The 24,217-nt window shown below is 37.3% G+C and overlaps 1 protein-coding gene across 1 annotated transcript in view; it reads left to right on the top strand.

The window, feature by feature from the left end:
* Positions 1 to 7,114: 7,114 nt before the first annotated feature.
* LOC306854648 (phosphatidylinositol 4-phosphate 3-kinase C2 domain-containing subunit beta-like) overlaps positions 7,115 to 24,217 on the top strand; it is a 50,766-nt gene continuing 33,663 nt past the window's right edge. Inside the window, exons 1-10 of the mRNA XM_079392829.1 lie at positions 7,115 to 7,404; positions 14,317 to 15,167; positions 16,822 to 16,922; positions 17,163 to 17,323; positions 19,713 to 19,833; positions 21,245 to 21,356; positions 21,917 to 21,996; positions 22,102 to 22,165; positions 22,727 to 22,873; positions 23,192 to 23,225. Of these exons, the coding sequence (XP_079248955.1) occupies positions 14,403 to 15,167; positions 16,822 to 16,922; positions 17,163 to 17,323; positions 19,713 to 19,833; positions 21,245 to 21,356; positions 21,917 to 21,996; positions 22,102 to 22,165; positions 22,727 to 22,873; positions 23,192 to 23,225 (1,585 nt within the window). The 5' untranslated portion in view covers positions 7,115 to 7,404; positions 14,317 to 14,402. The remainder of the gene's footprint in view (positions 7,405 to 14,316; positions 15,168 to 16,821; positions 16,923 to 17,162; positions 17,324 to 19,712; positions 19,834 to 21,244; positions 21,357 to 21,916; positions 21,997 to 22,101; positions 22,166 to 22,726; positions 22,874 to 23,191; positions 23,226 to 24,217) is intronic.

The raw sequence follows: 24,217 nt of genomic DNA on the forward strand, positions 1-24,217 counted from the left end.
CTGAAGCTGGAGTCAGTGCATCAAGAGTCACCACGCTCAGACGTCTTCAGGAAAAGGCACTTCTGAAACGTCAGAAGCGTCTTACCTGGGCTGTGGAGAAAAAGAACTGGACTGTTGCTCAGTGGTCCAAAGTCCTCTTTTCAGATGAAAGTAAATTTTGCATTTCATTTGGAAATCAACGTCGAGAGTGGAGAGGCACAGAATCCATGTTGCTTGAAGTCCAGTATGAAGTCCAGTGTGAAGTTTCCACAGTCAGTGATGATTTGGGCTGCCATGTCATCTGCTGGTGTTGGTCCACTGTGTTTTCTGAAGTACACAGTCAACCCAGCCATCTACCAGGAAATTTTAGAGCACTTCATGCTTCCTTCTGCTGACAAGCTTTATGGAGACGCTGATTTAATTTTCCTGCAGGACTTGGCACCTGCCCACACTGCCAAAGGTACCAAAAGCTGGTTCAATGACCATGGTGTTACTGTGCTTGATTGGCCAGCAAACTTGCCTGACCTGTCAAAAGGAAGATGAGAGACACCAGACCCAATGATGCAGATGACCTGAAGGCTGCTATCAAAGCAACCTGGGCTTCCATTACACCTGAGCAGTGCCACAGGCTGATCGCCTCCATGCCATGCCGCATTGATGCAGTAATTAAAGCAAAAGGAGGCCCAACCAAGTATTGAGTGCATAGGAATGAACATACTTTTCAGAAGCCTGACATTTCTGATTAAAATATCCTTTTTTCATTGATCTTATGTAATATTCTAATTTTCTGAGACACTGAACTTTGGGTTTTCATTATCTATAAGCCATAATCATCAAAATTTCAAGAAATAAAGGCTTGAAATATTTCACTGTGTGTAATGAATCTATATAATATATGGGTTTCACTTTCTGAAATGAGTGACAAAAAATATTGACCAATATTGACCGATATATATACAATTTTTCACAATATTCACATTTTTTTAGATGTACCTGTATATCATCTCTTGACCTTATTCCAGTGAAGTCATTAAAGATGCATCACAATATATGCAGCAAGTCATTTAATCTTTCTAAATAACTTAATTAATCTTCGGTGTATGCATCTTTAATTAATATTTGACAGCAAAGTGGAGTTATTTACATAACTCTGACCAAAATTGTGAGCTTCTCTCCATTTAAATTTTCTTTAAGTGGCAGAAGGAGCTGAGAGAGAGTCGCAGGTTTTTCTAATGCTGTTTTAATTGCAGGCTCAGTGGGAGTATCCACAGGGTTGAGCCACAACTAACATGTTGCCAAGTAAAAGGATTTCTCAAAATTCGCCATATGGCAGAAAATACCTCTATAGGTGGTGAAGGGGGTGTGCAGGTAAAAGCATGTGGTCATGTAATTTGTGGTCATATTCCTTTTTTTTTTTTTTTTTTTTTTTTACACAAAATATAGAATACATTTTATTAAAAAAAAACTGCCTATTAAACACTAAAACTTGATATTTTACAAAAATGTATATATAAATGTTTCCTGGGGATTAAACTGCAACACAATCAAAGCTAGCATTAGAAAATGAGTGGAATATCAGCATCTTGTGGTGTAGTGAGGTCACTGCAACTTACAGAGAATGGACACTGAATAAGGAGGAGAACTGGGTGTGATGCAGTTGAGCTTTACATACATACAACCATTCATAATATTCTTCCAAAACTTATAACCTAAAATTACATGCACTTCTATTATATTTGAAGTTTGCATCATTAGTTCTGTTACTTTCTTTTTTAATACTGTATGTGGTTTGAAACTCTATTGTATAAAGCGCTATACAAATAAAGGTGACTTGATTACAACTTCAACCTCCATTCACTTTTTTAGATGTAGGCTACTAGATCATATTACCAGTTAAAATGCAAGCTTTACTGTTTGCTCTGATTAATCCAAGATTTAATCTGACACAGTTCTCATTAAATTACTCTTTAGAAATTCCTAATCAGGATAAAAACTTTTGTTGGGTTGCCAGTGGTTATCAAATTTCACAAACAGCTAAGCATTTCTATGAAATACCTCCATGAATGATTGCAACACAAGATGAACAAAGACTGCTGAATGGGGGATGACATGTACATCTCTGGATCATTCAGAGCATGGGTCCAACTCAGTGTGAATATGGGCCCAGGCCAGGTCACATGGCCACAGATGGCCATCTGATGTGGGCAGTTTTGCATCTTTAATTCATGACGGAAAAAATAAATAAAATGGTTAGTGGACTAATTCAGCTGCTCTGAGGTTCCCAAAGCTGCAGTCAAAGATTATAAATGGAAACCTTGTCCCTGTAGATCCACAGATATGCATATACAAAGTTAAGTCAAAGATCAAACAGAATTGTACACAATCAATATGCAAGAGGAGTCCCAGATTGATACTCAGATATATTATAATACTTTATACTTATTTTGGATAGGATGTGTCTTAAGTATGATGACGATAAAACATTTGATACATAGATAGATAGATGTTGTAATTTAAAGCCTACAACTTTTCATCCTGCCATTAAAGCCAATATAAATCACATTTTTAAAATAATATGTAGCCTATAATGTTCATTGACAATGTCCAGATGATTTGATATCTGAACCATAGTTGTCAAACTTGTTTTATCCACACAGGCAAAACTAACCTTCTTAAAGACTGTGAATTATATCAGAACATAATATTTACCCTCAAACGTGGCCTGAAGGTTCCTCGTGTAATAAAACGCAGCAGCAAATGTTTGTCCTGTTCTCACAATATGCTTGAGCTAGAAGAAGCGCCCTGGATAGGGGCGATGACACTTTCACTTCCTACAGCATCCTTGGCCAACATTCGGCCTCAAAAACAACTAACTTGACAGCCTCGAAACGCCCGAGTTTATTCACCTAAACATGGCTTGTGACATTCAGTGAGGCTGCGTTTATATTTCTCTACCGTTTCGTGAGATATTGCCGGCTTCTCCAGGCTGTGATTCTTTGCGCAGAGCAGCAGAGAGAAGACCGCATCACTCAGAGATGCGCAGAGAGGCTGAAGCACGCGGGATGCGCGAGGATTACTGAAGCAGCAGCGGCCGTATTAAAGAAACACAAATCTAGCCTGCTTTTATCTCCTGTGGAACAAGGCCAGCTGCTTGTAATGCGTTAACCCTGACAGCGTTGTGATAGCATCGCTCTCTTACCTGTGTCGCTGTTGGTTTGGCCACATATGATGCAGTGTGATTCTGTAATGCGGTAAAGGCGGTAATATCCTCCCTTGCTTCGCTCCGTCTGTGTACCCCTCTTGGAGCGCGCGCGCGCTCGCATCCCACGCTCGCTCCTGTGGGCGCGCCTCCGATTCCAGCAGGACAGGTGTTCCCATCATCTGCAATCGAGCTGCACTTCAGTAACGTCACATGAAGCGTCAGTTTACCACGTGATTAATGCATATATTAAGAATAGATAAATATGACCCTGGACCACAAAACCAGTCATAAGGGTAATTTTAAAATTGGAATTTATACTTCATCTGAAAGCTGAATAAATAAGCTTTCCATGTATGGTTTATATTTGACTGAGATAATGATTGAATCTGAGAAAATATTGAGAAAATCGCCTTTAAAGTTGTCCAAATGAATATTTTGACAGGATTATTCAAATAGGATTTAAAATCTTACGTGTGCATTTCATGTAAACACAAGTGCACCATGTTGGTTATAGATTACTTCTGAAAGGCAATGTGGTTTGCGATTACAAATTACACAAATTAACTATTAATTTGGCACTCAAACAAAATTGTAAACAAACAAACAAATAAAACAAGTTCAAAGATTTTTTTTTTTAAAGAAAGTGACTTTTTATTCAGCAAATAATTGCACTAAATTGTTCAAAAGTGACTTTAAAGTCTTAAAATTGTTACAAAAAAAAACCAATCAATTAACCTAAATGCTGTTCTTTTGAAATTGCATTCAATACAAATTCTGAAGAAATGTGTATTTCCGCACAAATACTGAACAGCACAGTTTTTTTCTCAACACTGATTAGTAAGGAATCTGGAATCTGAGGGTGTAAAAAAACTTTAAATATTGAGAAAATTGCATTTAAAGTTGTCCAAATGAAGTGCTTAATCAAAAATTAAGTTTTGATATATTTTACTTAATATCCTAATGATTTTTAGCATAAAAGAAAAACAATCATTTTGACCCATACAATGTATTATTGGCTATTACTACAGATATACCTGTGCTACTTATGACTGTTTTTGTGGTCCAGGGTTACACACACACACACACACACACATATATATATATATTTATTTTTATTTTTTTATCAGATAAATGCAGCCTTGGTGAGCATAAGAGATTAATTATTGCTGACCCCAAATTTATATATAGTGTAAGTTGTCATTTAATGAAAAAAACAGATAGAGCGCTGGATTATACAAAACAATATCTTTATAATGATAGGCTGAGACATACTCTTCCTATATCAATGGCCTTCTGTTCCAAACACACAGCGCTCTTTGATAGGGAACTTTACATCATCCATTACAATAAAATGACACACTGGCCCAGTTTAACATCACACATGTAGCCTACATGAACAGAGCCACACAGACTATGCCCTTGAACGCATATCTCCATTTAAGAGTATTAAGCATCAGAAATGCACAAACATCAACAAATAGACACAGTATGACAACTCATACACATTATAATGGACTTTTACACAAACACTTCGTAGCTACAGAAATGATTATAAAACGTGGCTTTCAATATTAAAACGGCAGTCAGTATTAAATGTAAAGATGCAGCTAGAAAATGAGAGAAGTAATTGAAGAAAATCTGTGGCAGAAATATGGTTATTTAAAACAATACCATTTGCTCTAAATTATATTCCAGAAGCCATACAACTGTGGAGCTTCAAAAAAAAAAAAAAAAAAAAGCTTACAGACCAACATTTTTAAATAAAATCATGCAGAAAAATGTCTCTGAGGAGTTTACCTATAGAATAATATACCGAAAGCAGCTGGGAAAGCTAATCTTGTATGCATCCAGTTTGTTCCAGGCTCCTCAGCTTGCAAAAGTCAATCCTGCATACTAAACCTCAAAGACAAAGGCCTGCACTGCTTATATACAGATTTGCCAGGCACTGACAGACTTCACTGTGATGTTTGGAATACAAAGTGAAACTGCTCAGTGCCCCGCTTTCAAGGTTTTAACGCAGTTTATGCCAAGCAAGGTCACCCAATGTACAGGTCAAACTTGCCTGCAGTTACTGTTGTGTGTGCACGCACACATGTGCTGGCTCTAGTGGTCACAAAGAGCATTACAGTAAACCTAATACTGTCTAGGCCTACATCATGCTTAATTTGCTTAATAGTACCTTGGTATCCTGTTATTGTACATGATCTTTAGAACTTGTGCCATGATACCATGATAACACCATGTTATCCAACAATGAGAACATTTAATGACATGTTTTAGTCAAAATTCACTTAATAACATCAGTCAAGTGTTTGAAATGACTTCCTTTTGTGATCTAACATTAATCCTCGTTAATCCTCTGCCTCTTCAGCGGCTCAGATGTCAGGAGTAAACGACAACTGCTATATTCATTATTACATCCAACAACTAAACACTTCAATCGCTTAATTGGAGACGTTCTTGTTTTCCCCTGCACCGGGAGGGTCTAAGATAAGACGGCCTTGTCAATCAACTCTCGTGGGAGCGGTCTGTACAAAACTACATCATTCTGACAGGAGTCTCAGAACAGCCTGATTTGAGAAAGGGGATTTTAAAATAGGGATTAAAAAAAAAAAAAGACTGGGTGGTTTTTATCATTATAGGATGGATGTGTACACATACTTCCAACACACATTTATGTTCAAACAACTTGTAAAGTGAATTTTGCATCCGATGACCCCTTTAAGTGTGTATTCACTAATGCTCAGCCATATTTTGGGCATTAATAAGAAAAATAACACCTTTCTCTAAAGAAACTGGAAGTAAACATCCACATACGATTTTCTCCAGTGTAGAGAAGTGTACAAGAGGTTTTTTTTTCTCAGTGGGTTTTCAACCTGTAACAGATTTGCATCATAATAATTTATGTATCATAATTATTTAATATTTTATAATAAAACCTTGTCCTAATGTCCTGTTTAAGTGATAAACTGCACTACCTGTGGTTGTTTTTAGATGGTAGCATGTTTTATTCTTGTGCTACAATTGTGTGGCCTGTGCTACAATCCTTTCAACCTCTGTAGCACCAGTGCTATATGCAAAAATAAATAAAATAACATACATTTTGTAATTATTCAGTACCTATAGTAGAGGGCTTTGTCAAAATAGTAATAGCACCTGATATCATCACCGTAATATGGGACGCAGGGTTGGTGTTAACAGAGGGCTGATACCAAAAGATGGCGCCAAAGATTCATTTGAGAAAACTAGTACACCATTACATGCTTGCCAAAGAAAACATTACATTTGTCTTTCTTGTTTTGAAATTTTACAAGAAAATACATTTCTCCCTAACCTCACTTATTGTGTAGTGTTCACAGAATCCGTTATCCTCTAGTTACTCCTTTGTATCTGCCCTTTACCACAACAAATCTCTGATCCTATATTTCTGTGAGAGTTTGTCATAATCTGAAACCTTTGAGGTATTTAGCCAAGACAAGTCTGTTTTGTGTTTTAACCTAATTTCCCATTGGTAGGCTACTAGATACTTGTTGTTGCCCCCCCCCCTCTATATTTAGTGTTTTTTTATTGAAGAATGCTGTGTGTGCTAATTTGAGACATTTCTTATAAATATGTTTTGGGTACATATTATCAGTGTTCTTCAACTCTGTTAATTAGTGTTTTATATTGAATATTTAGAATATGCTGCCACAAAATGTGAAGGGATTTCGCCATTTTGTTTACGCTTCATTGAAATAGGCCTCATATTGTGCATCCATATATGTAGGACTACATTTCATGGCAACATAATGAAGTTGGTATATTTGTATTATAGAATACATATAGTAATTTCCTCTTTTTAAAGTATTGTTTTCAACTTTGAAGGGGATGCAGTTACCCGTATTTTCCACTAGAGTCTGCTATTGTTCCTCTCAACCCAAATCCTCTGTCTTTACACATTCTCCAATGAGAACTCGCTGAGCTTTGAAGCCGAAATCCACAGCGCAAGTCGCCAATCAAACAACTCGGTCAGATAAACAGAAGAGAGGGAGAGGGAGGAAAGAGTGTGCGTCTCGTATGGATTAACAGAGACGCGCTCGTGATTTGGCCCTGATCAATTTACGATCTTCTGCTAGTAGACACCGGAAACGGCTGCCTGATCACCATCTATCAAAGAACTGCGATTGAGCTTGAGAATAAACGAAAAGGACTATGGCACAGGCGCTCAAGAGGCCGTGCACACGGTATGTGATGTGCTCTTTCCTTCACTATAACAGAGAGCGTTTATAACGCTTCGTATTTATATACGACCAGCTGTTTTTGCGCAGTGACTGTGAATTTTCCTAAAATCATTGTGTTGGATTGCGCTAAAGCACTGCTCAAAATCTAACATTTAATAGGTGACTGGAACATTCAGAGGCGTTTGACCGCCACGGTTTTCAATTTCAAAACGACTAACGTTAGTTAGATATCGACTTGACAAGTTTGGGCTCTTGAACTCAAACAGATCTGTATTTAAAAGAGACATTTATATGATCATAGGACACTCTGAGCCATAGATGGATTAAATGTGTATCAAAACAGAGGGAATGTTGTGTAGTTAGGTAAGATTATTATTATTATTATTATTATTATTATTTTATTGTTGATTTTGTTATATTTAAAAACAGATTTTTAATAGTTTTAATTTTGTTTAATGTTTTAAAATAATTTATAAACTATTAGAGGTGAAAGTGCTGTAAACAGAAAACAAGCATGATGATATTGCATGTTTTTTTAATTGAATCGTATTTAAAAAAAATGAATGCTAAATTAATGATATTGCATGTTATATTTATCTTTTATATTATTTAAAAATATATATATTTATTAAATAGATTTTTAATGTTATTTTTTATTTATATTTTTAAGAAAATGTATATAGGCTATCATTTAATAACAATCTTTGAGAAAAATAAACTCTGATCTTCCCAAAAGAACCATGTGTTTTTACACTCATAAAACAAATGAAGCAGACTTTTTTGATAATGCATACAGTCAGTATCACAAGCTGCATGATGCATCTCCTCAAGCTTCAATTTATTCAGGACTTAACTGTATTCTAAAGTAAAATATTTGCATTAATTATAGTGACTCACAAGGAGGTTTATGCAACTCAAAGCACAGGAAAGAGGTCATTTTAGACTGTCATACAGTGTTTAGATGCATAAAAGTGCATATATATGACACAATAACCACAATTTGGGTTTAGACTCTGCAAACCTGTTTCAAGATTCTGCTTGTTTCTGAATCACCATGACGCTGGGCCGAACAAGAGCTAAACTAATGTTTAGTAGTGCTTTGTGACTAAGAACAAAAATGTTATTCATCTTCTTTGATTAAAACCTTGTTTGCTTCCAGGTTTAGTTCCTTGTTTGTTCAATGCATGATCCCAGTTTTGTATTTCAGTCTGCATTCTTTATTTCAGCATGACAGTCTGGAATAAGTCTCAGACATTAACCTGTTCCAGGTCTTTCAGTGTGCAAAATATCACGTATTGTATTTCTGAAACCATCCATGAACCTAAGACCTGTCAGACAGGGTAAAAAAAAGCAACAGATAATGTTTTATCAGCAACAAAATCTCCTCAAACCTCGTAGAACCAGGTATAACTGTGGTGTCTGAACTCTAAAGACGTTCTTGGCCAGGCACCTTCTTCGCAACAGGTCAGAGGTGCCATGCATTTGGTTGAGTCACCTTCTTGTGGGATTTGCGGTTTCTGAGTTTGGCCTTATCCTCTCTGTTTCTGTTTTTCTAAATTGAAAGTCTAGTGCTGCTAACAGTTAGTTTTTACTTTTTTTTAAGTTTGTGTTTGTCAAATGCCAATGCTGATTTTCTTCTGACTTTCCAACTGGATGCCACAGAGGCTGAATGTTACCTCATTGGCTGAATGTGGGTCTGCTCAACACCATCTGCCTGTCAGATCACAGTGGAGAGTCGGCTAGTCTAGAGGTCCTTGAACCGATATTAGGGTGAGAACGCCACAGGAAGAGAGGCGTATTGATGATGGAAGACCTCAGCATACGGCGCACAAGCCCTGATCAGCTGGAACTAGCATAAGTGATCACCCTGGGCATGGAGGGAGCTGTGTGATATTTGTTGTTGGGTGAGTGTGTTGGGGGAGGGGTGTATATGGGGGACAGGGATGACAGCGGTCTCTTTGTCTTTGGTTCTCCAAGCCGTGTGAACGTGTCTGAGTCGGCTCTGCCTCACGTGACGCGGCTGCCCTCACTCCTCCCTGTCCTTTGTTCGGCCAATCTGGGAGCCACCCCTGATTGAATGGGATTATATCCCAGCAGGGGATTGATTCCGGGGGCCTGTATCTGGCTGGCCTGGGGTCCCTGTGGAACAATGCAGATCCACCCTCCTTGCTACCCCTCCTGTCTTACTGCACCCCTCCGGCCAAAGCTCAGTCATGAGACTGAGGCCAGTGCTCCTGGGAATGGAGGACAACCCCAGAAAGGCCGTCTAGAAGGAGATGCATTTATATTTGTACAGTCCATCTGTTGGTGCCTGAGAACGCTGTTTACAAACACATCTGATTTTTCGTAAGTGTTTTTGCAAAAGATTGTTTATGTGCGTAACTGTCCTGGAGCTGACTCTTAACACCATGTCCAAGAAGGCGTGTTTGTCTAATTAATCTCAAGTTTTGTTCTGAACATTAACATTCGCAACAAACATTCAGCAATAGGCCATTTTATTGGTCACTTAGTTTGTATTTCAGCTGAGTCAACTAAAAAGACTATAATTGACTAGTTAAGCGTTGCTTGAACTACTAGTTGACAAATTAGCCTTAAAGAAGCCCCTTATTATTTGGAGGAGAAGAATTATTGAATAAACTTTTTTTTCTTTGCATACAAAAAGTGTTCTCATAGCTTCATAAAATTAAGGTTGAACCACTGATCATGGACTACTTTAATGATGTCCTAACTACCTTTCTGGGCCTTGAATGTGTCAGTTGCTTTGCTGTCGATGTAGGGCCAGAAAGCTCTCGGATCTCTTAATTTGTGTTCTGAAGATGACCGACGGTCCTACGGGTTTGGAACGTCATGAGGGTGAGTTGCCTAATTAATGACAGAATTATAATTTTTGGGTGAACTATCCCTTTAATGTATATAAAACATCAAATAAATTCTGAATAGGGGTGGTGATGGCGCAGTGGATAAGACGCATGCCTTTGGTGTGAGAGACCCGGGTTCGAATCCACTGTGAGACACCAATGTGTCCCTGAGCAAGATACTTAACCCCTAGTTGCTCCAGAGGCGTGCGACCTCTGACATATATATTGCAATTGTAAGTCGCTTTGGATAAAAGTGTCAGCTAAATTAATAAATGTGATCGGCTGTGATTGTGAGGCATCAAACAGCATCTCACTTTTAGTGTGGAAAGCCAGATGACTTCATGTAAACGGATCACATTGCACCTGTTTTGAAAACTGTAATGTGCTGAGTCTGTTTACACTGATCTCCATATGTACACATGTTCAGCCAGGCCGAAACTAAACAAATGACTGGATGAGTTGCTGATGGAAGACCTAAAACACACAGTCAGGATGCTGCTTCCATTTCCTCTGTTGATCTGGAAAACACATTTCCTACAGTTGTGTTTGTGGGCGGAGAAACAGACCCCCTGCCACTGTTGTCACATTACGAAGGAAACAATGGGTCACAAGTGGTCATGAACTTAAAGGAATAGTTCACCCAAAAATGAAAATCATCATTTACTCCCTTTTTTTTGTCATTCCAAACCCATACAACTGGTACAATTGTTTTTTTTTGGACTCCATTGCCTTTCATAATATGGATAAAAATAGTTACAACATTATTCAAAATATCTTTCGTGTTCTGCCGAAGAAAGTCATAATGACAGAAGTTTAATTTTTATGTAAACTGTCATTTTAAACAATTTACTTTCATCCACTTTGGGGTCTATGACCACTCTGCAGTTGATTCAAGTTGTAACTATTATCATTCTAGCAGAAAACTGTCGTTTGACCTTAGACCTTCCCAGCTGAACCCATTTACCGTTGTGCAGGACTAGATGACCATTAAGCCCAGTGGTTGTGCCTCTGTACGGGGCGGCAGCTGTGCCATGGCACATGTGTTATGAGGCTGATCGAACACTAAACCCATTTGAGCAGCACTCAGCAGGTCTTCAGGTCGATTTGAATTCGAAGCTTAGCATCTGTCCAGCTGTGACTCCACAGGAATAGCCTCTTAATACGGCACATCAGTCTCCTTGCAGAAGAGAGAACCGCTTCCTCCCCACTGCAGAACTGTTGTGCTGCAGAAGAACCTGCGTTGCACTGATGACTGTGCTGAAAAAAAAGATCAGCTTGACTGTGTCTTTTGCTGAGCAAGCAAAGACAATAAGACCCAGATGATCAGAGGCAAAGACGATCAAAGTCAGAGTCACACATGTGTGACTGAACATGTGGTACTTTGATCCATATATAGTACAATAATTTAATTAGTTAAATGGTTCTGTCTTTATGTAATTATTTGCCATTTGTAGGTACTAGAGCAGTGGTCTCAAACTCAATTCCTGGAGGCCCACAGCTCGGCAGAATTTAGCTCCAACCAGTTCCAAATCACACCTGCTTGGAAGTTTCTAGTAATCCTGAGGACCTTGATTAGCTGGATCAGCTGTGTTTGATTAGGGTTGATTTTAAATTTACATTACCTCTAACCTGATGTAACACTCACTTAGTTATTTTTTTATCTTTAAAAACACACGATTAAAAAGAAATAACACTGTTAAATGTAATATTTTGTAAATTCATTCTGTACATGATCAAGTTATGTTTAAATTAAAGTTTTTAATGATTGATTTTATTTTTTTATTTTAGCCCCCCCGCCTTTTTTAGACAAAATAGTATAGTCTTATGCATAAATTTAATATTGGTGCTTCCTTAAATGACACCTGAAGTCATTCTTCTTGTTGAGGAGAGGTTTGTTATCGGGCTGGGCGATATGTCAAACATATCTTATCGATAATCGGCGTAAAAAATATTGCGATATCCGATAATATCGTCTACCCAAGCCCCATCACCGCACCGCCCCGCCCCGGTCGAGACAACATTGCCGACATGCACCATAAACACACATGTTCAGTTTGGTCTTAATTATTGCCACATTAAAGTTTCGGTTTTACTTTTTCTTAGTTTGTGTTTAAACTAACAGAAAACATTAGCTTTACTGTTATGTTGGTGTTGCTAATAATTTCCGTTCTGTTCTTATCAAAGTTTGAAATGAATTTCATTTTGTGAGGAGAACTGTTGAGGAAAAATAATAGAACCCAATTCTAAGTTCATCATGGTGAAGTTGGACATTCTGGCGGTGATTGTAAGAATGATGCATGTTGATGTCATTAATAAATTCCTCATTCATTCATTTAATATCTTGAATAAAATATGCCTATTTTCCGATGCTTTTTTTTTTTTGGCGTTATCACCTGTGTAGACATTTCATGATGGTAAGTTTAATTTCCTTGAATATAACAATTGTTGCGTTGTTTTTAAACAAGCTATAACGTAGGCTATTTGATATTTATCATGTATGACTAAAATCATGCAGGGATTAAAAACTAATTCTGAGCAAAAACGTTGAAGTTTTTTTTCTTTTCTGGTAGCCTGGTTCAGAGGTCTCTTTTGGCCTGTTTTTAACGAAATACAAATAACTGCTTTTTATTTCAATCATTTAAATTTAATTTCTTGTATTTGAATTTTTATAGTTTTTATTTTATTAATCAAAATACCACGCCCACAATATAATTTTCAGTGTTGGGCTGCCGAAACTCCGAACGCGTGCATGTTGAGCTTAGATAGGCCTAGGCTAGTACTATAATGCCTTTATCTGTTTGTTGCAAAGAAATTAAGAATTTATAGTGCTATATCTCAGCTTAATTAAACATAATTATACTGTATACACTATTTAGAAAAGTCTGTAAAAACAGAGCACTATGTGCGCAAAAAGACCTGTATGGTGACTATGGGGTCATGTAAAATTTGTTTTGTTTTTTACTAGGTTTATCATTTGTCTTTTTTTTTCTCAATAAAATCGATAATCGTCTTTTACCTGACTGTTGACATCGACATTGCGATACTTAAAAGACATCGTCGATATACGATAATATCGTCATATTGCCCAGCCCTAGTTTGTTATAGTGGCAGATATGACCTATACGTTTAACTGTTTGCCCAATAAGTGTTGGAAGTGGGACTTTTATTCTGTAGGGCTCTTTTCCCTAAATTCCTTTTTTTTTTTTTTTTTTCTGGATTGTTTTTTCCGCTTTAACTTTTCTAGACTCCTGTTTAATGGCTTAATTACGTTTTGTTTTATTGTTAACAAATTCTGTTTAAACAAGTCTAACTATTTGAATGCATAAAAACAACCTAATCTATTAAAATGTATTTTTACAATATTCCTGTGAAAGGTGTTTTTTTGTTTGTTTGTTTTTTTTATTCTGTATTGTTTATTTTAATTTTTCTGGTTATCAAATGAGGGCATAAAACATGAATTTGATTGATCTTTTAATCAAATGAAAGTTAAACAAACTCTATTTTTGGCAAACAAAGGGGTTTACTATTAAAATTAAAACATGAAAGAGATATTGTTGATATTCCTTAAGTTTTAATAATTTTATTATTATTATTATTAGTAGTAGTAGTAGTAGTATTAAGTCTACACAATAGTAAAAGTAAGGTTTCTGACACAATTTCTACCAGTTAAACTGAACTTTTGTTTGGACAGGTTGCCATTAGGATCTTTAAGTTTCTGTGTGTATAGTTTTACTCAAATGAAACGGTAAAATTCTCATGTAGTGTTATTTAATGAGACGGCAGATGCTGAAATTACTGTGACCGTCACGTCCACTTCAGTATCTGTAGTTATTCATTAACACGGAGACTCACAGAACATGCAGGATTCCTATTTAATTGTCCTTTTTGCATCTTGACGGCATGTTTATGTAGTTGCTAGCTTTTTGTGATGCACTTCAACATCTCTGTGGAAGGTTGAGACTTATTTTTTTTATACTGCTCCAGATGTTGCAATCTCTATTAGTGGTAAACCGCAATAGCATGTGTTTTTTTCTCTTTTACTCTTATCTCATAACAGAGCCTTATGAACCGATTGTGCAACTCGTAGTGCCATCCAGCTCCTTTCTGCGTTCCTTCTGTGCACTGCAGCACCCCTACAGGAACATGTCTGCGGCGCAGACTCAGAATGACCGGGAGCAGCGTTGGGGTTGTCTGGAATCGCTCGGCCTCAGCCAGAGGGAGCTGGTCCTAGCGGAGGCCCTGCAGATGGAGTATGACGCCCTTGCCCGTCACCGACAGGACAAGGGACCAGCAAATACACTACCTCCTGAAACCAGCAAGTCATCACCTGCGAGGAGCGAGCCCTCCATGCCGAGACGTGTTCCCAGTCCTCCTTGGAATAATTTGCATCAGGGTGATTCCGGATCTGACCCCATGCTCAACCACGTTCAACCCGGAGTGTCGAACTTATCGCAATCCAGCGGCGAGTCTCACGGATTTAGTAAGGAGCCTCGTTACATCCTGGACGAATGGGAAAGTGATTTCGAAGGAACAGCGCAGTTGTTGTCAAAAGGGCTGCCATCTCTAGATGAGCCTCCGCCACCAGTACCGCCCAGAAATCCCATCCCCCAAAACGATCCGTTCATTGTACATCAAAGCTCAGCCCCACGGGATGTCAACTTGTTCACTCCTGAGGTGGACCAGCCCAAGCCTTCCTTTGGAGACACTCTGAACTATGATAACCTCAATGACTCCCTGAGCAAGCTAAATAGGGATTGGCTGTCACCTAATAGAAGCCGGAGAGTAAATGGGGACAAATCAGGGAAGGCAGTAGCTCGCAGTAACACCCTTCCTCCTCAGGTTCCTCCTCGCACCTATCTTCCAACGCAGAAGAGTACTAGAAGCCAACGCAGAGTATCAGTTGATCCAGTAAGCATTTAGACTGTCCTTTTCTATAATTGAATTAATATTAATTTGATTGCATTTTTTTCCCTTTTAAAATGCTTGTTTATATAAACAGCGTGTGTGTGTGTGCATGTATATGTGTGTGTGTGTGTGTGTGTGTGTATATATGTGTGTGTGTGTGTGTGTGTATATATATATATACAGTGGCATGCGAAAGTTTGGGAACCCCTTGCAGAATCTGTGAAAATGTGGATAATTTTACCAAAATAAGAGAGATCATACAAAATGCATGTTATTTTTTATTTAGTACTGTCCTGAGTAAGATATTTTCCATAAAAGATGTTTACATATAGTCCACAAGACAAAAAAATAGCTGGAATTATTAAAATAACCACATTCAAAAGTTTGGGAACCCTTGGTTCTTAATACTGTGTGTGGTTACCTGGATGATCTACGACTGTTTTTTTGTTTTGTGATGGTTGTTCATGAGTCCCTTGTTTGTTCTGAACAGTTAAACTGAGCACTGTTCTTCAGAAAAATCCTCCAGGTCCTGCAGAATCTTCAGTTTTCCAGCATCTTTTGCATATTTTAACCCTTTCCAGCAGTAACTGTATGATTTTGAGATCCACCTTTTCACGCTGAGGATGATTGAGGGACTCAAACACAACAATTAAAAAAGGTTCAAACATTCACTGATGCTCCTGAAGGAAACACGATGCATTAAGAGCCGGGGGGTGAAAACTTTTGAACAGGATGAAGATGTCCACATTTTTCTTATTTTGTTGAAATATCATATTTTTCCATTTAGTACTGCCCTTCTGACACGACAGAAGATACTTGCATGTTTCCTGGAAGACAAATGAAGTACAATTTACCTTGATCTTCAAATTCAAAAAGTTTTCACCCCCGGCTCTTAATGCATCGTGTTTCCTTCAGGAACATCAGTGAATGTTTGAACCTTTTTTAATTGTTGTGTTTGAGTCCCTCAATCATATACACACACACCGCTTCCTGATTTTTTAATTTTTTTGCATGTTTGTCACTTTAATGTTTCAGATCATCAAACAAATCTAAATATTAATCAAAGATAACACAAGTAAACACAAAATGCATTTTTCGAATGAAGTTTTTTATTATGAAGGGAAAACAAAATCCAAACCCACATGGCCCTGTGTGAAAAAGTTGCCCCCTAAACCTAATAACTGGCGCTGTGGAGGAATTTTGGCCCACTCATCTTGGCAGAATTGTTGTAATTCGGCCACATTGGAGGTTTTCGAGCATGAACCACCTTTTTAAGGTCATGCCACAGCATCTCAATAGGATTCAGGTCAGGACTTTGACTAGGCCACTCCAAAGTCTTTTGTTTTCACACAGGGCCATGTGGGTTTGGATTTAGTTTTCCCTTCATAACAAAAACCCCTTCATTTAAAAACTGCATGTTGTGTTTACTTGTGTTATCTTTGATTAATATTTAGATTTGTTTGATGATCTGAAACATTAAAGTGTGACAAACATGCAAAAAAAAAAAAAAAATCAGGAAGGGGGCCAGCACTTTTTCACACAACTGTATATGTTTATCACAATTATATTATATATAAGTTTATCACAATATGTATATAAAATGTTTATCACAATTTATAACTGTCAGATAAAGGAATCTTTTTTAAAAATCATTTAGGTATCTCTGGGGTCCAGGCCAAATGGCTTTGGTTATGAGCTCTTTCAGGTGTCTGAAGAGAGAGATGAAGAAGTGGCGGCCTTCTGTCATATGCTTGACTTGTGAGTTATTACATTTTGTACTTTCATTCATAGTATCTTTCATGTCCATTTAAAAACTATATATATATATATATATATATATATATATATATATATATATATATATATATATATATATAATTTTATATTACAATCATTTAAAAATCATTTTTAAATATAAAAGTGTATATACTAATTGCATTTATTATTAGGACCATTCATTCCAATTTATTTATTTACATCCTTTACTGTTTTCACCAGGCTACGATCGGCGTACCCATGCAATGACTACTCAAAAAATGCAGGCTTTGTTTGGAGTCCGTGTGTGGCACAAGATGAACTGCAGCAGGGCCTGGGGGTCAGCATAAAGGTCACGGTTTCTAGTGACCACTTCAGAGAACCACTCACATTCTCTTGTGATGGTAAGAACTGAAGTGCTTTCAATTATTTATAATCGAACAATACAGATTATTAAAATATTCTCATTAATTTGGTTATAACTGTGGAGTTGTATTTTCTGTTCCACATCCTGAATGTTTTGAACGGGGCCATAGGATCTCATTGGAAAGGCTGGAGAGGCTATAGACCCCGAGTTCTCTTAATAGCATTACACTGAATGGGCGTTCTGCCAGCCATCTGTTTTGTGTACTCAATTAAAAGAGGCAGCTTTTCATTCACCCGCCTTGGAGGAACGCACGCAAACCCCCTCATGCACGCACACACACACACAGAGAGAGAGAGACAGATATAGCCTCATGCGGTGAGATTAGAGAGACGCCCAAGAAATATGTTGTGAACATGTTTTCACTCTCACTTATTCACTGTACTTGTTCTTCTTTTGTTTTTCCTGCTCTGGCATGATTTGCCTGACAGATGCTCTTTATCATGGCAGCCTGCCAGTGTATGATAAACGCGGACTGTGGTGCCATTCTCGCATGGCTTTCTCTTTGTGTCATGAGCAGCTGTGAAATCTGCTAAATGTTTGTTAAAATGATGGAGGTCAACCCAAAATAGTTCATAGGGCATGGAAAAATAGTTAGGTATGTACAGCACTGCTTGACGGTTGGGTAGTGATATATTTACCCCGTCTGCCCAGTCAGACAGTTGATGAATGTTCATTCAATAAATATCTTTCATGCTGTACATTTATAATATTGTGGTTCCTAAATTCACTTTTTTTACATTTTCTAATTTATTTAGGCAAAGTAATTTAGAACAGTAGTTGTAACTTGTATTATTAAAAAATATATATATATTATATTTTATAAAAATTATTCTAAAATCACTTTATTACTAAAATAATTTGGCTTCAATTTTGAATTATTGGCCAGAATTAAAAATAAGTAAAATAGTAATTAAAATGAATAAAATCTCAAAATCAAAAATGTATTAATAAAATTAATACAGCAAAACTGCCATTTTTACACTATTCATTGGAAATCAAATGTCTTGCATATAGTTGTCTCTACATATCAAACTGGAATTAAGTATTTAATGTAAAAAGAATTATCATAACTAGTATCAGTAAGAAATGGCCCATTTTATCAATGGAAATTGTGCATTGCAAAACAAATGTGGAGGAGATTGGCATTCGTTTATATCTTGGTCCATTCACATTAAAATAATAATAAAAAATAAGAGCCTAGCCTCAAGACTCATGTTGCAGCAGAGCTGCCCAATTCATTATTGAGAAACTGAGGTGTGTGAAAAAGGGAGAGAGAGCGAGAGACAGGGGCGTTTTCTCCAAAATGTGCTCCCACTGTGACCGCAGTGCAGTACATCTGCCCAGTTAGGGTGTAATTTGTGGAAAGGGGGGAAGGGTGGATTAACCTTTTTCTGGTTCATCCCTACCTCTGCTCGTTTGTTTCACATCCTCCCAGGGAAGTGACGAACATTGTTGTGAGCCAAGCGAAAATTCCCAACCTTGCTTCTTTGTCTGTTGTCTACCGAATGTATTCAGATCAGTAGGTGCTAATTTACTGTATCAGGAGCATCTGGCAACATGTCCATTTTCAGGAAGGGCTACACCGACATGTCACTAATTGATGACCTCTTATTGATCTTGCTATAGATAAACCGATACCCTTTGAAACACACTGGGCAGTTCTGTTTCTTTGTATGCTCATTTCTCATTGTTAGCATGTAATTAATCTGGCATTTGTTTTGTGTAGCAGTGTTTGGGGAAGTTACTTTAAACTTTAGATTCTCAAGTTTCAAGCTACCCATGATCAAATAAAAGAGATAAACAGTCAAGCTAACCCTGTAAAAACAGTTAGCTGCTATACAAGTTTTTAGCTAAAGTAGCTAACTGCATTGAAACAGTTTAAGGTGTCAATATCTACGATATCTACGTACTATATGATACACATTGTTTTACATTTGAACTGATGAATTTACCACCAAATTCAACTAGAAAATATTCTATATTTATGTAACTGATTTTTTTTTTTTAAATGCCAGCAACATGTAACTAGATATTTTGCAACAACAAAGTAAACTACACAAGGATACAAATAAATCAGTGTATTAATCAGAATAATTTTTAACTGGTTCATTTAACTGAATCATCCAAACAAAAGATAATAGTAAGAAATATTTCTTGAGCACTAAATCAGCGAATTATGAAGGATCATGTGACACTAAAAAATATAATTACCTCCATTCACTTAGTTGTAAATGTGATGATAAAGTCAACATATTTTATGACATCTACTTGTGGGAAAAGTGTAGTTAGTTGGTTGTTTCTCAACACACAAGTAAAGTTACATAATGTAGTTGTTATATTATAACATTGATGTCCTCCTCCCTCAGGATCGTCAACCATAGACCTGCTGATTTATCAGACACTCTGCTATGCCCATGATGACCTGGATATGATTGACGTGGATGACTACCTGATGAAAATCTGCGGCCAGGCAGAGTTCCTCAAAAAGTAAGAACTAAGGATTCACCAAAAGTGACTTGACTGTTTTTGCTTGCTATCTAAATCCATAGAACTTTATTAGAACATTAGTTACATAATTCGTCTTTCATAATGAGCTTTTCATAGGCTAAATGAACCTTCTCCACAGAAACATGATTAGCATGTTGTGGCAATTGTTTATAATCAAAGCTTCTTCCTATAATGCTAACAACAGGATTATGAGATTTTTTGGACATCTGCATTTGTCTTCCAGTGGCTTCATGTCTACCTCACATTGGCTCAGCATATGAGTGTGGGGTTGGATTTTCTCCCTAAAGTGTTACGGCCAAAAACAGTCCCCTGTTGCTGCAGTGTGCAGCGTGTTACTAAAAAGTTCCCATCCAATAGCATAATGAACTACACGTTGCAAGGACGTCCATTGTACAGCCGTTTGAGTTGTGGGTGGAAATGGGGTGATTCCAAGCTGAACCCGAAGATCTGCGGTTTGTGGTCTGAATAGCTCCTTGCCATATAACTGTAGCCCTTCAATTGTGGTTGCATAAAAACAAGCTGTGCTTATGTCTGTGGACTGCTTTAACCACATTGGGTTTCCCCATGACACGACCACCATTTTGAGGCAAATTTAACTAATCACTCAAACGTGTGCTCTTCCTGTTTTTCTTTTTTTAAAAGGCCACTTGACATTTTTGATGAGACAGTCGGTTGTATTATTTTGCTTAAAGGGCAAAGCTGACAGAACTGAGGCTGAGTTTATCTGTGTGACGAGAACCGCAGATGTTGTTCTGTTGAAAGTGCGTTGGTTGTTTTTGCTGTGGGTGCAGCTGTGTGGTAGGAAGTGTGTCTTTTCCTGATAACCATGTACTTGTGCAGGGCCGTGAAGAGACATTGTGTGTATGACTGTAAAATATATAAGCATAAGTTTTCAGAACAATAACATACTCATAGAGACCTTTTCTGGGTGCTGTGACAATGAAACAATAGACCATAATGACAATGGTACAGTTGAAAACATGTTTGAGTATGAAGCTAGTGGAATAATTTCAGTTTCTGTACAATTGTTGCAGTGCATTTGGAAGAATGGTTCGTGGGCTTTAAATAGTTTTTGTTTCTTTGTGGTCTTGTCTTGTTTTAGACTTTTAGTTTGTGCTCTGTGTTCCTCTTGTTATCTCCTAATTGTTTTCGAGTGCCTGTTTTTTGAGTATTTTATTTTATTTATAAGTCATCTGCAATTGAAAACTGTTGTGCTTCATATCTAAGTTTGCTTATGTTACAGCATCCTTGATGAGAAAAAGTATTAATTTATTTCCTAAATAAATATATATAAATAAATACAAATCTTACCGACCCCAAACTTTTCAACGGTAGTTAATATGTATATAAATAAATTATGAAACTTTGAATTGTGTTCCCTTCTACTAAGCAACCAGACTCTGGCGAGCTTCGAGTACATCCAGCAGTGTCTGAAGTTTGACTGGGACATTCGACTCATTCTTACCAAACGGAGTTCTGTCAACATGGAGCTCGCCCGAACGGTAAGACCAAAGCTGACAGCAGATGGATTATGGATTAGTGACCCAACAATATGTTTTCCTTACTGAACAGTTGAAACTCCAGGAAACACCTGTAGGAAATATTTTTAGACTTCTTAACACCAACAAAACCTTGAGTTACAGCTTTGAATTAATATAATCAAAATGAATGTCAGTCATTTTAAAAATGCAGTCCACATTGCACTAGGTGTTCATCAAACTCATTTGAAAAAGTCAAAAACCATGTGACCATACGACGAGGTAATACTTAAACATAATACAGTATTTTGAAGAATGCTGGTAACCAATGCTGGGTCCCTTTGATGTCCATAGTATGAACAAAAATTACTGTGGAAGTCTGCAGGACCTGTAACTGTTTGTTCTTTTAAGCGTCATATTTTGTGTTCCACAGAAGAAGAAAATGCATACAGGTTTGGAATGCCATCACATTAAGTTTGGGTGGAACCATAGACTCCGATAGGGAACCATTTGAGAACTTGTCAGTGCAGACGCTAGAGGTGTTTTAATTTTTAAATGTTTGCATTATGTTGTTGTTGTTGCAGATAGAGGACGATGATACTCAATCCACCATGAACCACAATATTCTACTGCAAGAGAGGCCAATCAAACAGACTGTGACCAGGTGAGAGCGATGAAGAGAAGGTCAGGAAGTTTAAGTGTTATATGCTAGTAGAGAGATTCTAACATTCACAGTGTTTGACGATTCTTACTCTTGTTTGTGTGACAGGGAGGCACTGACTCTTCTCCTGGATACCTTTCACAATGAGGCTGAGTCTTTCCTTTTATCGGAGGTAAACTTGTTACAGACTTATCTGAAAATTCTTTGATAATGTGTTTAACTGGGTGTGATATGCTCAATCCAAATCATAGTTGTTATAGTTAACTAAAACCATTAAAAAATTGTTCCATTTATTTGAAATAATAAAGACTTTTATTTCAGATCATTGCCAATACAGCAATTCTCATTTTTCTTTAGTTTAACTACAAAAAAATTACAAAAAACGCAATAAAAAACTACTTCAAAATACTAAAACTATGATATTATCTCGGTGACTCTAATAAAACACTGATTCAAATTGGAAAAAAAATATGTGCAAGTTTCCTGACTACTCCCTTCTTCTGCCATTGGTCAGGAAATTGGATAGCCATGCCCCCAAAGCTCATGACATTGATTGAGTCATTGTTGGTGGTCAGAAAAATAAACAACGTTTTGATCGTAATTAAAATGTTAATACTTTTAATGACAGAAAATGAATCATTCAATGGTTTACTTGTAATGTCTTTGCATATTAAGCTTTTATACTTTTTTCTTTCAGTATTTTTTTTCTCAATGTCTTTTCTGTCATTTGCAGGTTGAGTTGCCGTTGCATGTGGAGCGGTTGGTGCAGTCTGTGAAGGCCTTGTGTACTTCTCTAGCAGCTGTTGAAACACCTGACATCACTGCTGCCTTAAACCAGCTGCCAGCTTGCCCATGCAGACTACAGCCTAAAGTGCAGAAGGTGGTACTTTTGAACACTTAGTCACAAAAATGACTTGGGAAATGTTTTAGAAATCTGATGTACATACTGCTGTGTTGGCTACTCTCGTGAGCACAGACACAGTGCTGCAAATGTGCAGCTTTTGCTGCTTCTAGTTCCTCAAATGAGTAGACAGACAATTATCCGCTTTGCTTAAACCACTAAGATTTGAAAATGCAAGAAATATCTGCTAGAAATACCCATTGGTTTTACTAGTTTCATTTTCACTTTAGACATAGTTTAGCGTGACTGTCTTTCTGATATGCATGCTTAAGTGTATGTTTCTGTGTTCATTTATAGGATGTCAGTGTCTTGGCGAAGAGAGAAAACAGAGGTACGATGCTTCTGGTCTTACTGCTTGCTTTTGCTTGCAAAAAATTAGAATATCGTGAAAAAGTTCTTTTTTTTGGTAACTTATTTCAAAAAGTGAAACTTTCATATTTTCTAGATTCATTACATGTAAAGTAAAACATTTCAAAAGTTTTTTTAATTTTGATGATTAGAGCTTACAGCTCATGAAAGTCAAAAGTATCTCAAAATATTAGAATATTTCCTAAAATCCAAAAAAAAAAAAGGATTTGTTAAACAGAAATGTTCAAGTTCTTTAAAGTATGTTAATTTCTGCACTCAATACTTGGTCGGGGCTCCTTTAGCACAAATTCCAGCATCAGTGAGGTGTGGCATGGAAGCGATCAGCCTGTGGCACTGCTGAGGCACTACTGAGCCTTCAGCTCGTCTGGATTGTTGGATCGACAGTTTCTCATCTTTCTCTTGAAAATATCCCATACATTTCATATGGTATTCAGGTCAGGCATGTTAGCTGGCCAATCAAGCAGAGTAATATCATGGTCAGCAAACCACTTGGAAGTGGTTTTGGCACGGTGGGCAGGTGCTAAAGTCCTGCTGGAAAAGCAAATCAGCATCTCCATAAAACTTGTCTGCAGATGGAAGCATAAAGTGCTCAAATTTCCTGAAAGACGGCTGCATTGACTTTGGACTTGATAATCATCACTGACTTTGGAAACTTCAAACTGGACTTCAAGCAGCTTTGATTGTGTGCCTCTCCTGTCTTCCTTCAGACTCCAGACCTTGATTTCCAAATGAAATGCAAAATTTAAATTGATCTGAAAAGAGGACTTCGGACCACTGAGCAACAGTCCAGTTCTTTTTCTCCTTAGCCCAGGTAAGATGCTTCTGACGTTGTTTCTGTTTTAGAAGTGGCTTGGTAGCCCTTTTCCTGAAGACGTCTGAGCGTGGTGACTGTTGATGCACTGACTCCAGCTTCAGTACTCTCCCAAGTGTTTGAATCAGCTTTGCTTGACAGTA

Source organism: Barbus barbus (genome assembly GCF_936440315.1).
Source record: "Barbus barbus genome assembly, chromosome: 35".
Taxonomy (NCBI): domain Eukaryota; kingdom Metazoa; phylum Chordata; class Actinopteri; order Cypriniformes; family Cyprinidae; genus Barbus; species Barbus barbus.